Source organism: Crocodylus siamensis, chromosome 2 (genome assembly GCF_052110815.1).
Source record: "Crocodylus siamensis isolate JL-2025a chromosome 2, ASM5211081v1, whole genome shotgun sequence".
NCBI classification, from domain to species: domain Eukaryota; kingdom Metazoa; phylum Chordata; order Crocodylia; family Crocodylidae; genus Crocodylus; species Crocodylus siamensis.
The window spans coordinates 151,099,651-151,117,563 of NC_143396.1; the positions used below are offsets into that span (position 1 = coordinate 151,099,651).

Consider the following 17,913-nt stretch of genomic DNA (forward strand, 5'->3'; position numbering starts at 1 on the left):
TTGGGAGAACGAATCCACAGCATACATACAGGCTGGGGAGTTCCCGTCTTGAAAGCACAGAGGCAGAAAGATGAACATGAGCTGCCAATGCCAGACTGCAGCCAGCAAGGCCCTCCATACTTTGTCATGTATCCAAAGGTTCATCTCAAGCCAGTCCAGAGAGGTGATACTCCCGCTCTGTGCGACTTTGGTCAGACTGCAGTTGGAGTACAGCATCCAGTACTGGGCGCCGCACTTCAAAAGGGATGTGGCCAGCCTGGAGAGCATATTCAGAGAAGGGATATGCCAAATACCATATTTACTCAGATACAAGATGAGATTTTTTTTTTCAAAACAAGCCCCTCATAATTGCATACAAGGAAATCTCACTAAATGCATTTTCTGTCATTAAACTGCTACTAAAAGCAGCACGTGCTCAGCAATGGAAACCATCTATGAAATTTGATTAACTGCAACCAGCACTGAATATGACTGTAAAACACATAGCCTACATTGGGCAAATATGCTGATGGAACGCTACCACAAAAATAGATCAGCGCAGCCTAACTAAATAAGGCATAAAGTAGTGCCCATTAAATGCAGTCCCCCTTATCACCAACTCCTCTTCAAGTCATAGTGAGCCACTAAATGGCATACATTTTTACTTTCTCTTCACTCCCAGACCCAAGCTGTGCCCCTCTTTCCCATTTTTTGCATGGGACAAAAACAAGGAGAATCTCCAATAATTAGGTTCTATACTTGGATTTTTTTTTTAAATTGTAAGTTTTCTATATATAGAACCTAATTATTGGGGAGTCATCTTATAATCAGTGTTGTCTTCTATTTAAGGAAATACAGTGGTTAAGGCAGGCTGCTGTACTTGTATTGTGATGTATTTCAGCAGGTCATGGAAAGATTATGGTGTGAACACGGTCATCATGATGATGATAATGAGAATTCACCTGTTACGTTATATAGCACTAAGGCAGTAAAGACTTCCCAATATTTCCATACTGAACCTACATCTTCAAGGATTTGTAACTGTGATGTAACAGTTCTCTGGGCATGAAAATAGAGCAAATATTGTAACACTAGAGTGCTAACAAGAAGACATGCTGCATTGTTATATTTGGGCTATTTGTAGCTATGTGGACACTAGTTTTCTCTATGAACAGTTCTGTGGCTTTATAATGTGAGACTCATGAATAAAGTATCATTTGATCTCCTTTCATACTCATACATTCATACATTTATCTGTCTTAATTTTAAGCAACAAGAAGTTGAGGACACCACAAAACTACTTCATAATGAATTTGGCTATAAGTGACTTTCTGATGGCTGCTTCTCAGGCTCCTGTTTCCTTTATCAACAGCTTGCACAAAGAATGGATACTTGGAGACATAGGTACTTTTCAACTCTACTTTATATCACTCCAGCCTTCACTGGTAGGATGGTTTTGCTAAGATAGATTTTCTTCCCCTTGATTGGCTGAAATTCATGCATTTATTCAAAAATGTCCTCTGGTACCCATTACTAGGCCTAGGAACCATAAACCAAGGAAAGTGTCACAGAATGAGACTGTTTCTGACAACAAGGAAAAAATGTCATTTTTAAGTTCGAAAATAGTGCAAACTCTGGTTCAAAACTGAAAGGTTCATTCACCATTGCATCACTTGACTTTTAGGCTGTTGATGGCAATAGAAACACATTATACAATTTGAATAGCACAGTGGTGAATTAAGTCCTGAAACAACCTATTATTTGCACCAGCAACAGGGATATATTAATAAAATTCACAATATTGCTAGTCTTGTCTTCTTTTTTAGTTAAATACCACTCCAAAGCCTGTCTGCTTTTCTCATATAAATCATCCTCTTGTCAGGATAATCCTGCTTGTTTTATGCAACTTAAGTTCCATGCTTCTGATGATGACATGATTACTTTTGGTGTCAACTGGGTGCATTTACATGCATAATTAATGTGCCTGAATTTTCTGTGCAAAAAATTCAGGTGCATTAAACTGCTCTCGGGAACGTGTCTGAATGTACACCTACATTGCGAGCAGTTTACTCTAGGAATCTCCTGCTCTGCTCTGCCCCCCTGAAGCATCCTCCTGGCAGGGGGCACTGGGGGCAGCCTCAGGCTAGCAGAGGGCATGGGCCAGTCAGTCCTGGAGTAGTGGCGAGGAAGCTGGGGACAGCTGCCCACCTGCTCCCCAGAGCACCTCCACAGGGCTCAGAGCCACTCCGTGGTTAGCTGTCCCCGGCTCCCTGCCTGCCTGACATTGCTCCCAGTTCTGCGAGGCTTGGAACTGCTCTGGGGAGCAGGTGGGGAGCAGAGCTTGGGGCCAACCTGTGGCTCCCTGCTGCCTGGGCTGACTAGGAACAGTTTGCTTCCAGTCAGCATCTACATGTGTGCTTTGATGCCTTAGTTTAATGCCCCTTTTTCTAGTACCTGTATTTACCAGTATTAGAAAATGACACCTTAGACTAATGTGCAGTAATTGCTGCATATATGTAGATGGTGATGCTTTGCTGTGCATTAATCTAATATGTAGTAAAAGGTTTCAGGTAGACACACCCACTGTGTCATTTGAATTATGTCCTCTGCCTGGTATACTATCATCTGTGATGAGATGGTACCACAGAAAATCCCAAAAAACAATTGACTGTTTGGCTCTGTTCTCAGATCAAATCATGTAAATTGAAGCTCTGTCTGTCTTTGTCTGTGTAGCAGGAAAATTGTTTTGTTTCAAAGTAAAAATAGAACTTAAAAAAATTCAATATTTAATAGAACCAATGGCTATATTTTCCATTTGGTGTTTTAAATAGCCATAAAATAAAAAGAGCCAGTACTCCTTTTAATTCATGTAAATCAGAGGGGTTTCTGGTTTTTTTGTTTTTTTTGTTTTTTTGTATCTCTTCTTGTCATTAGGAGGCAAATAAATGTTTCCGTCCAGTTAAGGTCATTATACTGGGCAGTAGTCCAGGAAAATGTAGCTTAAATTGTATTGAATTTTCTTTGAGGCAGTTTTCCATTGACCAGGGGTTTTCAGTCCCCGCCTGTGGTAGAGATGGGGAGAAGATATCTTCACAACCTCTATTTTTATGTTTGTTTTATTAAATAATTTTAAAAATTGATACAAGAGATCTGTAAGTCTTCCTCTAATGGAAGACAAGTCTCAGGTCAAGAAGAGAGTGATCACAAATGGGAAACTTACTGCCTCAGATTCTGAGAGTGGACATACATTTGTTTAAACCCTCCCCAAATTTACACTCCCCTTTTCTGCTTCAGGTTGTGAGCTGTATGCTTTTTGTGGAGCACTCTTTGGAATCACTTCAATGATGACTTTATTAGCTATTTCTGTTGATCGCTACCTTGTGATCACTAAACCGCTGCAATCCATACGATGGACTTCAAAAAGACGCACGGCACAGATCATTGTTCTTGTCTGGCTTTACTCACTGGGATGGAGCATGGCTCCACTATTTGGGTGGAGTATGTTGTTTACTCTTTTTTACACTGCACATTCTTCACTTCAATACTTGTAGCACTTTTTTGCTTTGTCAGAGATGCATGCAAACAGCCAGTTTTCATGTATTATTCCTGAGTGGATATAGCTACTACCCAGGACAGGGGTGTCAACATTCAACCTGTAGACCCATATCATCAACCCTCTGGCGCTGCCTGTGTGTCTCAAAGTGACCCACGGGCAGCACACGGGGTTTGCTGGATAGCTCTGTATGCTGCACAGGGCACCCGTTCTAGTTCACACCTCCCATGCTGCTCTGGGGTGCAGGGTCTATGCTGTATAGCTTGGTGGTGATGGCAGCTCCAGGACTGCACTGCACAGCCCTGTGGCAGCTGTGGATCTGGAATGCAGGGCTGGTCTTTAGGTCTAGCGCAGCTTGCAGACTGGCCCCATGCCACTCATTCAGCCCATGGGACCAAATGGGTTTGACACCCCCAACCTAGAGGTTTGCCACTGTACAGTATATTTGTGTCTTGCCAACACACCTTTGCAATCTTTTACTCAATCTCTATTCTCTGCACACTGTGATACTATGCATAGGTAGCTAATATAAGTCTTTACCCTCTACTGAGTTTGAAGTGTAAGATTACAGACATTCATTTTTTTTACCAGCTATTCTTAAGCAGAGCAAACAATCTTATAGAATGAAAGTGTACCTTAGCACATGCTGTGTTAGTCCTTGAAGTTGTTGCTAACAGTATCTAAGGGTGGAAACAGACATCATCTTCATGCCGCCATAAAAAATGTTACGGCAGCACAAAGTGAAAGCAAACAGATGTCCGTGCCTTCTGCCATGCCACAAGTGTTCTAATTTGTTGCTGTGACATAAGGTACTAATAAATTGGGTTGCTCTATTGCTGCCTTCATATTGCCTGAGCTCTTCAGCCTCCATGGGGCAAGAGTTTCTGAGGCTTGAGGGGCCCAGTCCTGCAAACTATGGAAATTCCTGGGCAGAATTGGCCCCCTCAAGCTCTTGGAGTATACCTACCTCACTTTTGCCACTTACCCAGATGTCTCACTAAGCAGGAAAATGCAGGGCTTCAGGGTGCATGTCTGTGAGTAAAAGTTCCCTGCTTGCAGGCATACACCCTGTGCAGGCAGAATCCTCCTGCTGAGGATTTCCCCAGGTGTGCCTACAACCATGGAGAAATCCACTTCACAGTGGATTCTCTTGCTCACCAACACCGGGGACACAGCAACCAGGGACATCTATAGACATCCCTGGATTGCGATAAGCTATGCCATGACATGTTGTGTTTCAGCTGATTGCACTCCACGGAAGACATCTGTTTCTAGCCCATCTCAGATATGGAGCTTTTCTAGCAACAGACTTGGGGCCAAGTTATTGAAACTAGGTAATAGTGAACCTCAGTGTTCACCCTAAAGAAGTATAATATAATTAAGGTATGTCTAACTGTGAACAATTCAATTCTCCCTCTTTTGAATAGTTTTTGAATAGTGTACAGCAATCCTGTTTATAAAGTTTGGCCAGGAAAAGAAAAATACTATATTTAGTTGAAAATGCAAGGAGAATTGTGGACATATGTAACAAACTTACTATGGCCTCTTGGTTTATCTGGCAAAGAGTGATATATTTAAGTTTTGCTCACATGCTGAACTTAGTATGAATCCTTTCACTGATTTTTTTTTTTTTTGGTGAGCTTCACATCAAAGTTCATGTGTAGTCCCTTGGTGAAACAAACATCATTATAGGAAAAGTTATATACAGGCAGGACAGATATGTTTAACAAACAGCCTACCAAATACTGCTTTTTAAGGAATGTAACCACCAAGAATTGACAGGAATTATTTGGAGTGGCCTATTCAAGGACATACACAGAACAACAGTAGGATACCAAGCAAAGGAAAATATGGCAGGTATTAGACTACACCAGTACGCTAGTAATTTTTCTTCCTTTTTTCAGAGAATAGAGCCAACTTCCTCCATTGTTCTTCTTTCCTGAGTAAAGGAATGAAAAGCACATAATTAGGGGTTACAGTTGTTGCTATAGGGAAGTCTAGGAAGTGAGATGTTTAAAACAGAAATATTAAATTCTCCTTGGCTTGATATTAGACAGCAAGGCTTCTAGGACAAACACTCTGACATCTGTTAGCATAGTGAGGTAGTAAGCATTAAAATGCTAATTTAATTTAATCTAGGAAAAAGGGTTTTCCAGCACTGAAAATGTGACAATGAAGATATCTAATTTAGCTTGCAATGAATAAAAACAACAGTTTAAAGAAAAGTGAGCATTAGTGTCTTCAAACTGTTTTCTTTTACCTTAATTCATTTTTTTCTTTTTAATTGGCATCTGTGCTGGTTCCTATTCTGATGCTAAAGTTATATCGCTGTGGTTCTGCTATGGTGCTATCACTATAGCACTACGCGTTTCATGTTTCCAATTCATGATAAGGGACTAGAGACTTAAGTTCTCAGAGACCAAAAAGAAGCAGGTTGACAGCTTTAGCAATGGCTAATGATGCTTCCTTTTGCTCTAATATGCACGTACGTAGAAGTGTGTATCTGAATGTATGTTATCCTGGGTCAGGCCTACTATGTCAGTAGACCAAAACTCAGGACTACAGCAGAAGATGTCCCTAGCACTGAGAGATCTTGGCTACTTTGTATATCTTTTCAGCTGCTTTGGGATACATGGATTAGTAAAGGAAACTAGTGGGGAATTCTTTGTAGAATGAGACTTTTGTGGACATACAACTTGAATAGAATATGGACAGGTGATTTCTATGAACACTTTAAAATGAGAAACCTTCCCTGAAGTAAATTCGGAAGATGTTTGGTTAAAATGGCTTTAGGAGAGGAAATTCTAAAAGACATCTGCTGTTTAAAGTTTATTAAAGACCTGGCTACTGAAAATGACCTCCTGGCAAGCAGCTGGTTGGTAGGGTTCAACAAATTCTCCCAGGTAGGATTCAGTATGCCATCATTGATTGTGTGGAATGCTTTAAAAGGCTGTTCATGGAAGATGAACAGTTTTCTTCTTGTTTGTGCACAATGCAGTTTTTTAAATAAGCTCTTACTTGTAGGGAGAATAGATGCAGGGCAGTATCTTCTCTGTAATAGCACTTTTTCATATCCCAGGAGAGGATTTAAACAGTTTGCCAAATAAATGATTATGCGATATAGTATAGTCGTGAGTGTGACAGTGTATAATGTAACATCGCCATATATTTGTTAATTGCCCAGGTATTTGACCAGTCACTATACAAATGTTGTGCTCAAATTTGGGTATAAATAATATGTTTACTTTTCTTATTTCTTAGGTTCTTATGTGCCCGAGGGTTTGATGATATCTTGTACCTGGGACTACATAACCACTACCCCAGCAAACAGAACTTATACCATGATGCTGTGTTGCTGTGTGTTTTTCATTCCTCTGTTTATAATATTCCATTGCTATTTATCTATGTTTATGGCCATAAGAAATACTGGCAGGTAGGCATGGCAAGTAGAATAGTTCAAGCTCTTCTCCTTCTGTGCTGAAGCATATATTTATATTCTTTGAGTGAAAATAAAACTGGACTTCTGATCAATAAATAACGCTGTTTACAATGAACATTATATTCTCTTTTAATGTATTAGAACAGGGCTCAGCAAAATATGGCATGTGGGCTGGATCTGGCCTGTGAAGCCAGAGGGCTTTGCCTGTGCCCACACCCATGATGGGGCTAAGCAATGAGGAGCTGTGCTGTGCCCATGCTGATATCACTCCCCACCCTAGAAGCAGCCAGTGTGGAGCAGCACTAGAACCAGGCAGCTTCCAGCTGTGCCCATACTGCAGCTGGAAGACTAGGATATATAGGGGGTAGGGAGAACCAGTGGCAGTGTGGGCTCAGATCCTAGCTGTCTGGCTCTGGCATGCACACAGCTAAAGCACCCTGCTGCCAGTGCACCGCTGAAGCATCCCAGCCCACATCACACTAAAGGCAGGTTGTTCCAGCCTGCAGCTTATACAGGTTGCTGGCTACTGTACTAGATAATCACAACCGGAAATCTCTACTTCTGTGCTCCAGATAGCAATCGAGTCAAATTGGGGGAGCCAACGTGTGGCACAAGTGTGATGAGTGTCACAGACAGCCTTTGTATGTGGCACATAGCAGATCAGGGAGAAGACAGGCTGAACAGCATCCAATAGGCCAGAAAGCTAAAGAAAGAGCAGGAGATAAGGCAGGGAACACAAAGAAAGAAGCATAAAGCAAAGCAATTGCAGAGGGAGTGCAGAGAAGGAAGCAGAAAGCAGGGCAGCTGATCAGGCAAAGGAAGGGAATCAAAGTGGCATTCACGGAGAGTGTAGGAATAATTTATGGCAAACCTGCCAAAAAGGCTGGCCCTCACTTGGTCAAATAAACAGAAGCTGAAATTACATTTTTCTTATGTACAGCTGCCTCTCATTTTCTCCGGTGCTTAAAGGATGGCCTCAAAAACTTTGATGAAGCCAGCTCCAGGAGAGTATGATAATAAATCTAGCAAAGTGCAGGATATGCATTCTCTGAGTTTGGAACACTCTGCAGACTGTCAGAAGTCCTACCCCATGTATTCCATGAAGAATGGATGGAAATATTCATGTATTAAAAATATATATATTTGTGATGAACTCTACAGAGATTGTTTTAGTTTCAGCTGAACTTGGGGAGAAGTCATTAATAGTGGTATATAAAATATCCATACATGCATGCAATTAGCCACATTTCATGCAAAAATGACAGAAGGGGCATACATTGTGTACATGGGTTAGTCTCTGCTTGATTTGAACTAAACATTCTGTATTGAGATCAGCTGGGGAGATCTGTCCCTGTTGGTTTTCTTCTCAGTTTCTGTATGTTACTTGCTATGGAACTGATCCAAAGCCTGTTGAAGTTATTTTTCCATTGACCTCAATGTGATGAGGTTCTGTTGGCCCATTTCAACAAAACCTATGTCACCCTTTTAAGCACATGTTTAACCCATATTGACTTGAAGGGGATTTAGGTCCATTCTTATTAGCAGAAATTCTTAATTATATGCATAAATGTGTCCTTAAAGTTAATCACATGTGTAAAAGCTTCTTCTTTTTTTACCTATTTAATAGTGATCTCTTTGGGCATATCTACATGTGCATATTAATCTCCACGTGGCTGGGAGGCAGCTGGGACAGCTCTCCCGGCCATGTGGTGATTGGGATAGGTCCTGAAGTTCTTGGGGCTGCATATCATGGAAGCATACCATGTCTGACTTCCTTTTCTAATCTCATGGAGTATTCTGGGGCCATTTTGTTATGCTCTCCCCTCTATAAGGTGGTAGCAAAGCAAAACTTTTCTATCTAAAATGCTAAATAACTGAAAACAAAAAGGCATGAGCTTCATTTACTTATTGCTATTGCAATATTTACTTATTGCTTTGCATCTTGTTCCCAACATTTTTTCATTCTTTTTAACTTCTGTGTGTTCTTCTACTCACAGACATGTTCAGAAACTAGGGTCCTACAGTCGGAAGTCGTACCTCTCACATTCCATGAAGAATGAATGGAAATTGGCAAAAATTGCTTTTGTGGTCATTATTGTGTTTGTTGTGTCCTGGTCTCCGTATGCTTGTGTCACTTTGATTGGATGGGCAGGGTAAGTGGACACTGTCTTGTTGGTTTGTAAATGAAGATAAGTATTATTAGGGTGGCAGTCTAAAAGAAGTGGGTGTCTGCATTTAAAAGGATTTTAAATTGACACAAGATTAGAGATAATGTAGCATTCCTCAAGCATTCCTCAGAATATCCCAGGGCACATTTACATGTGCAGTTAATACGCTTGAATTTTCTGCACGGAAAATTCAAGAGCATTAGACTGGGCCTCCTTATGCATCTGAACATGTGCCTGTCAGGAGCAAATTTTCTCCCAGTGGGAGCAGTTAAGTTTAGGGATGCTTCTGCCCTGATGTGCCCCCCTGCAGCAGCCAGAGGGATCTCCAGCTCCCCCAGGTGCCAGCCTCAGGCTGGCAGGGGTCCTTAGGGGCTGGTCCCAATATCCATGGGATGGGGGAGAGCTGTCCCAACTACTGAGCAGCTGCCTCACAGCCAGATGGAGATTAGGACCCATTCTGACCTCCATGTGGCTAGAACAGCTATCCTGGCTGCTAGACAACTGCCTCCCCACCTTGTAGAGATTGGGACTGGTCCCAATGTCCACATGGCTGGGAGGCAGTGTCCCGCTGAGCTGGGACAATTTTCCCCACCCCCTGTGGTTCCCTGCTGGCTAGGCTGACCAGGAGCAGTTTACTTCTGGTCAACATCTATATATGCACTTCAGCACATTAGTTTAATGTGCCACTTTCTAGTACCTGTTTCTACAGGTACTAGAAAATGTCTCAATAGACTAATCTACTGAGCAGCAATTGTTGCACACATGTAGACACTGATGGTTTACTGCTCATTGGATTAGTCTAATGCACAATAAATCATCTTATGTAGATGTACCCCCTATGGATGAAATGGATTTCAATTTCAATACTTAGATTAACTTTGTGTGGTTTTTTGTAGTTAAGTTGTTTCCCCCTCCTTTCTTTGCATACATTCTGATTTCTTGTAGCATAAACCTTGCCAATAAATCCAGTAGATGCTCTTTTTCTCACTTTTCTAATATATGACCTCTCCCAAATACCCATCTTTGAGACAGTTACTAATAGAGGGAGAAGAAAGTATATTTTTCTAGCCTCCTGAAAAGCATCTTCCCCATAAGGAACCCCTTCCTCTCTTTGTCCATGTTCAAGTCCACTGATATTAGTGAAAGGTCCATGATAGTGATGGTGACTAGATAATACCTTGCAGCTAAAATAACTTATGACAAAACAGTAAAAGTTATTCTCAATCTGTTTTTCCTCTTCGCTCTCCTCCTTTTTTTGGCACTGGAATTTCAGTCTCATAGGGCATGTCTACATGTGCAATTAATGCAACACAAAAAGCTCCAGGGTGTTTTATGCCAGAGTTTATTGTTCCCAGGTGCTACCTTTACACATGTGCCTGGGACCACAGTACATTGAGCTGGTTCAGAGCAGCCCAGGGGGTGGTCAGCCTGCCAGCCCAGGGCTACTGTAACCCAGATCAATATGCTGTGGAGGGGCTGGCTGGGGTACAAGTGTACTCCAGTGTGGCAGCTAGCTTGCAGGCAGTCCCCACACTGAAGCACCCTTGTGCCCCAGCCAGCCCCATTATTATCTACACATGCATTGCTACATGCTAAAGAATGCTGCTGTAATATAGTACTTGTGTTTACAAGTACTAACCTACAGTGGAGTTAATTAGTTTATTGCAGCCTAATAGGGCTGCACATGTAGATGCTGAGACTTTACTGCAGAGCTAATTAGGCAGCTCTGCAGTAACCATCTCATGTTGATGCACCCGTTGACATCCTTAATTATGCAGAATAGAAAGCAACAGTATTGTGTGGCCACATGAGAGATTTTCATTTTGAATGCCTTCTGATTATTACCATTCGCTTGTTCTTGATGTTTACAGACTCCACTTCTGTTTCCAGCTAGCACAGAAATAGAAAAAAAATACACACTGCAGGGTGCTCATCCAGTTCCCCAAATTAATTAATGTAACCAAAATATGCCAAGTACCGCTTGTTTTTATTCACAGCAAGGAATGCAATTTAGGGAACAAACTTTTCAAATGTAGTTGTTGTCAAAGGATCATAGCACTGATTTATTTAGGAAAGCGTTATAGTTTTCTAGTAATTTAGATAATATAAATCCATTATGTAACTTTGTGTTACTTTTTTATTTTAGCCAGGGTGACATCCTAACACCATATTCTAAATCTGTGCCTGCTATTATTGCCAAAGCTTCTACAATCTACAACCCTATCATCTATGCAATAATTCACCCAAAATACAGGTACAGTAAAGCACGTACTTACGGTGGTAAATATACTTCCCTATGATCTCGGTGAGACAGGAGATGACTCCTGATAACATGCAGCTCTTTCTTCTCCTGCTAACAAAAGAAATGTAGGGGAGGTGGATGTAGTTGTGGGGAGGAGGGAAAGAGCGTGGGAGAATTATGAATGTCATACATTTTGGTCTTTGATGTGTAAATAGCTGAAACAGTACCATTTCAGCTATTAGAATCTAGGATACAGGTTTCCCTCACTTTACATGAGTTCTGTATGTGCGGATTCACTCTTATGCGATCTGTGTGGTGGAAACCTGCAGTCAACTGCTTTGTGCGGTGCACTGTGGGAGTGATGAGTACCAAAATATAGTCTCCTGTGTTGATCTGTGCTCCTTGCTCATTGCCTGCGACACATGTTTCTGTAGTTGCCATCCCCATGATGTGTTTGCATGTACTGTCTGCTGTTGGAGAGTACCGAAACTGTCTTGTAAAACTGGTAGAAATTGGTCTGGGGGTCAGTACAGTCAAGGTCTTGGAACTTATCCCTATTTGTTACAGTGTAAAGTGGGTTCCCTTTATGTGAATTTGAGTTATGTGCTGTTTTCCAGGAATGCAGGTACAGCATAAAGTGAGAAAAACCTGTATATGGATACATCCAAGTGCTTGGGCCTTCAGTGGTCTGTCTCAAAAGAACATAAAATGTACTTAATAACTGAGTAAGCTAATGTGGTATCCCTTTGACTGGTATCAAGCCAGGGCAGACTTGCACTGCGTTTTCCAGAAGCTGCTTAAGCCTCAAACTTTGCCTAACCTAGAGGCTTTGTGGACAGCTGCCATAAAATTGTTCCCAAATAGACCGCTGGCCTTAAGAATGTCATGTGTCACAGGACATGCTATATAGCTAATTATCATATCTGATTATATAACATGATATGGAAATTTCTCTTGGCCAGTGAAAAGCAAGCTGCCAAGCTGGGAAGGGCAAAAGAAAAAATTCTACTTTGTATTTTTTTTGTAATCATTTTTCTTCATTGTTCTTGTTGTTTTTGGGGGTTTTTTTAATTTTATTCCAGTCAGGAGAGAGAGAAATTCAGGAGATGTTGAAGCAATTCTATTTGTACAAATCCTAAAACATTTGGCTTTCAAGAATCGAGTGAAAATACCTCTTTTCATGCAACTGATGTCCTTGTACCCATTTTAAATAAAAAGGCGTTATTGTATAGAAAAAGAATGTCTTCTATATCAGTGTTTTTTCAGGATTTCTCTTGGCTCATTAGCAAGTATTTTAAAGACTATCTTTTATAAAGCGACGGTTTAACAAGTCTTTGGCCAAAGCAGATGGAAGAGGTACTTATAATATATGAATAATAATACCACTAGATGGCAGTGTTAATTGTCTAAGATTTCATTCTTGTCAGGGAAGGGGAGAAGTTTCTATAGGGTGTGTCTATATATGACATTTACTGTAGAGTTGCTTAATTAGCACCACAGGAAATGTTTTGGCGTCTAAACACGTGGTCCTATTAGGCGGCAGGAAACTAATACACTCCGCAGCCTGTTAGTGCTTGTCAATACAAGTACTATCATGCTGTGAAGTTTGTTCATGCTCAGCGGCACATATGTGGACACTTTCGGGGCTGGGGCATGAGGGTACTTCAGTGCAGAGAGCTGCCAGCTGGCTAACTGTAGCACCCTCATGCCCCAGCCAGCCTCTCTGCAATACGTTGAGCCTGGCTGGCAGTCTGACCCTGGGACCCCCTGCCAGCTGAGGCTGCTCCAACCTGGCTCAACACTCTGTTGTCCCAGACCCACATGCAAACATGGTGCCCGGGAGAAATAAACTCTGGTGCAATAAACACCAGAATTTGTGTTGTATTAATATGCACATGTAGATGTGTCCATAGTGTCTCTTTTTGCAGCTTAAAGACTAACTCATTCAAAAATGTATAAGCCTACTCCATCAGATGTTGTCACCTATGAAAGCTTATGCCTCTGAACGAATTAGTCTCTAAGGCTGCCTATACACATGCTCCGGAGGTGGGAGGAGGCACATTTTAATTAGAGCAGTTCCCAGAGAGCTGCTCTAATTAAAATGCCTCACCAATATGTGTATTAAGCCCCCATGCATTTAAAAATGGCCATGGGACGCTTTATCAAAACCTCATTTGATGAGGTTTAGATAAAGAGCCCCCACAACCATTAAAAAAATGTCGTAAGCCTATGCTGGAGTGTTCTAATTATAACATGGAGGAGCATGGGCAACTGGTTTCTCCCAAGTCTGGCGGGGGAGGGAGGCACCAGATCGCTGATGGGGGATGGTCCCCCAGTGGCTAATTGCCAAGCGTGGAACCAAAACAGCATGGGTAGGCATAACAAGCACTCATCCCAAGGGTAGCCACTCAGCCCTTGCGTAGTCTGGCTTTCTTTGGGCACTCTCCCCTTCACTCACCCACCATGCCTAGAAGTTATTATCTATTTAGAAAAAAGAAAGGCTGCCCCAGGGCTTCCCAAGCTTGATCTTACTGTCATAACCACAGTTGTCCATGGTCATTGCCTTAAGGACTAATTATGTGGCTCTAACCACCCATTACACCATGCCCATGCCTTGCAGATGGTAGCAATCATATCCTTCTTGTGCCATGGCCTCAGTCCCTGTGACTGGACCTCCCTGCCCAGGCACTTCACCTACCTCAGCAACTCCCTGGAGTGATTTCCAGGCTTTCCTGTCTCTCCCAGTAACTTTGCCTTGCATGAACACAGCCTGTCCTGAACACAGCCTCCCTACCTTCACTCCCCACCTGGGCAATTTGCCTATGTGGGCTAGGCTACTCTTGGCCTCTACATCCCACCCTATCAGGCTCTTTCTGTCACCCCTCCTGGGCTTTAGGCCCTGGCGCCATTCTCTGGATTCCATTTCCCTAATCCCTGAGCTTCTTTACCCTGCTTCTGCGCCTCTCCAGGCTGTAGGCCCCTGGCCCTGATCTCCAGGCTCCTTTGCCCCAATCACTGAGCTTCTTTTCCCTGTTCCTGGGCTCCAGTCCTGCTCCCAGTCCTCTGGCTCTCTCTGCCCTGTTCTTGGGCTCCAGTCTTGCTCCCAGGCCTCTTTCCCTACTCCTGGGCCAGTTGAGACTGCCTCCACCCCATAGTACCTTCTACAAGCCTCAAATGCCGCGTATCCCAGCTCAGCTGTTAACCAGGAGCCTGGCTGCAGTCATGCTGCCCAGAACTCCTCTCCCTGTGGCTCTCAGGGCTAGACTCCATGACTAGCTCTGACCCTTATCTAAGTTAGAAGAAGATTCCTAGAGCCTTAAATAGGAACAAAGTTAGGACACTAATTAGATCTTCTGAAAATCCCACCCTATGTGAATCTTCTCCCTTCCTTTCCAATCTGCATTTCCAGGAGTAATGACACCGTAAGTGGTTGTGCAGCTATTGTGGATTGGGGAGTCCTCATGTTACTTAGGTGAATAAATTATGAAGCACAAATAGTAAGGTACAAAGCCTAATTAGTAGTTACTGGGCACGTCTGCATGAGATGTTGATGGAGATTGAGATGAGATAGAACTGATGAATTAGCTCCGTAGTAAATGTTTTGCATCTACACATGCAGTGTTATTAGGCAGGAGTAAACTAATTAACTCCTGGCAGGAAAGCACTTGTATTTACTTTATTCTTTAGTGTGCACACTTGTAGATGCTGGAGGGGCTGACTGGGGCATGACAGTGCTTCAGTGTGAGGGCTGACTGTGGGCTAGCCCCACACTGGAGAACCCTCATGCCCCAGCCAGCCCCTCTACAGCATGATGTCCTGGGTCAGAGCAACTGCAGGCTGTCCCCCAGGTCCCTGCCAGCCACAGCTGCTCTAGCTCAGTTCAACATACTGCACTCCCAGGCACACATGTAAACAGTGCTGACCCAGCTCTGATCCAGTGAGAGGCTGCATAGCCGAACACTCTTTCAATATCCAAATCTTGAAGCAGCTCTGCTAAATACTTGTGAATCAAATATTGCTTGCTTTTTGGGATCAAGGTCTGTTCCACTCAGGTTGCTACTACATAAGACATTTTACTGGGCATTAAAATAATCTAATATGCAGTAAAGCATCAGTGTCTACATGTGCACAGCAATTATTGTGCAGTAGATTAGTTTAATGCACTATTTTCTAGTGACTGTAGAGCAGGGGGTGGACTAGATGGCCTGCTGAGGTCCCTTTCAACCCTAACTTTCTATGATTCTGTGGTGCCCGGGAAACAACGAACTCTGACATAAGCACCCAGTGAATAGTTTCCAAGTAGGCTATAGGTTCTATATATTTGCATAAATGATTTTTCTTATAGTTTTGAATAAAGAACAAATATATGAAAACAGTCTATTTGTGGATAACTTACAAATGGTGAATTGCAAATACTGCCAATATTTCAGCTGTGAACACTACAAAGATGAGACGTTATAGTTATTATTTCACCATAATAAAAAAATCTTTTCATCATTTCACTTACTTGAGTCAGACCAACTTCTTTTTTTTAGCCTTTTTGATTGTGATGAGTTTAGATAGTATGCATGAGTCAGGAATCATGAGCTAAAGGGTTCAGATGCAGTTCAAATTGGTTGGAAGTTTTGGAGTATTTTTAACAAATCTAAAAAATGAAACAACTTTTTACAGGACATTTTGCTGTAAACCGAAACCCAAAAAACTGCATCGAATAGCGAATGGTTTGTGGACTACAGGTACAGAATTTGCACAGCCAATGTCAGGAAGTTCTTTCCTATTAAAGGTATACATGTTCATTTAGCTCTGCTGGCAACCTGTAGATTGGGGTGAGCAAAACAGTGGATCTGGCTGGCAGCTGGACTCCATTTCCCAGTAGCCCCTGGCCACATGGCTGGGGCTGGAGACCCCAGCTGCTGCGCTGTGATAGTGCAAGGCTGCAGTTGTCATGGAGATTGGCCCCAGCCATGCTGACAGGACATGTGGCAGGACAGGGGACTGCTCTGGAGCTGCTGGGATCATGACTCTGACCCGACCCTGGGTCTGTAAGGTCCCAGTGGCTCTGGAGCAGCCCCCTGACCTTGGTGCCACGCACCCTGCCAGCATGGCCGGTTTCCATGACAACCCCAGCCTTGTGCTATCACAACACAGCAGCTGGGGTGTCCATGAAGCCATGTGGCAAGGGCTGCTGGGAAATGGAGTCCACTGCTGGTCAGATCCAGCCTGCGAGCTGGACTTTGCCCGCCTCTGCTGTAGATCCTGTGTTCTTTGCTTTCTTAAGGCACAGACAGAAGAACAGCTCTCCGCTGTAACTCAGAATGCTTTACAGGAAGTGTTCTGAGTTGCAGTGATCCCCTGGACCAAACAGAAGTTCACTGGTGGGTCAAGGGACAAGGGGGGTTGGGGAATCTAGCTGCTGGCTGCGAGCCTGCAGCCGGTTTTCCCTAGCGACAGCATCTCCTCCAGCCAGCCCGAGTGCTGTTTTCAGAAATGGATGGGGGGAAAGGCAAAAGAGGGAGCTCATTTTAGAGGTTCCCAAGCCAGTGCTGAAGGGTAGGGCACATAATTTGGAGCCCCCACCTTGTGGGGGCACTCCAATCCACCTGCCCCACCCTCCACTGCTGGCTGAAAAAACCCCAGACCAGACTCCCTCTGTTCCCTTTCTGGCTTTTCTGAGAACAGCTCTGATGCTGGGAGGAAGGCAGACACAAGTTAATGAAGACTCTGTGTTTTGAAATGTATTCATCTGAACCCTCACACAATGAAGGTTTAGACTTTTGCGCAATTTGGCCCTTTTAAAGCATTTTGCAACTGTACAATTCTGTTTGGTCACTGCTGTAGAGCGCTTTCAGGGGCCCAATCGAGCAAAAATTGTCACTTCTGTCTGTGCCTTTAGGTGTTTAGTCCTTGTGCCTTTCAGTTTTAGACATCTGCTAGAAAGGCAAAAATTCTGAGTGAATGCTAACTTGCATAATATGAGTTGTTTGTAAGGAATATATCAAAGCAGCGAATAGCAACCTTTTCCTAGCTATGGACTGGAACAATTAGGCTCTGATCAAATGTAGGTTGGGTGGCTTTCATGTCCTGTCAGAGGCAATGGGCTTTCCCTACACCCATACCAGGGCCAGGTAGCTGAGAGCTGCAACCATGCTGCTATTGCTGCTTCTCCCAAAACCTTGCTCCTTGTCTGGGACATGGTTGCAGCTTCCTACCAGTGCGGAGTTTTGCCAGAACCAAGCAGCTGAAAGTTGTATCTATGCTACTGTCACTTCTGCACCACAGTGTGGAGATATGGGGGAGATGGATGTGGGAGGAAGAAGTGACAGCAATGTGCCCAGCTTCAGGACGGCTGCCCATACTGTATCTGGGAGCAGGCTAGGGGGTAGGAGGAATCCGCAGCAAAGGTGCAACTAGAAGTTGCTCAGCCCTGGAACAGCTCCTCACTGATTAACCTCAGTGCAGGTGCAGACACAGGTAAACCCTTTGACCTCTGTGGGTGGATCCAGCCTGTGGGCCATATGTTGCTGAGTCCTGC

The 17,913-nt window shown here is 43.2% G+C and overlaps 1 protein-coding gene across 1 annotated transcript in view; it reads left to right on the top strand.

Annotated features, from left to right (window-relative positions):
• LOC149870909 (melanopsin-like) overlaps window positions 1-17,913 on the top strand; it is a 56,856-nt gene that overhangs the window by 11,777 nt on the left and 27,166 nt on the right. Inside the window, exons 2-6 of the mRNA XM_090034781.1 lie at window positions 1,250-1,383; window positions 3,274-3,477; window positions 6,794-6,965; window positions 8,969-9,124; window positions 11,286-11,393. Of these exons, the coding sequence (XP_089890907.1) occupies window positions 1,250-1,383; window positions 3,274-3,477; window positions 6,794-6,965; window positions 8,969-9,124; window positions 11,286-11,393 (774 nt within the window). The remainder of the gene's footprint in view (window positions 1-1,249; window positions 1,384-3,273; window positions 3,478-6,793; window positions 6,966-8,968; window positions 9,125-11,285; window positions 11,394-17,913) is intronic.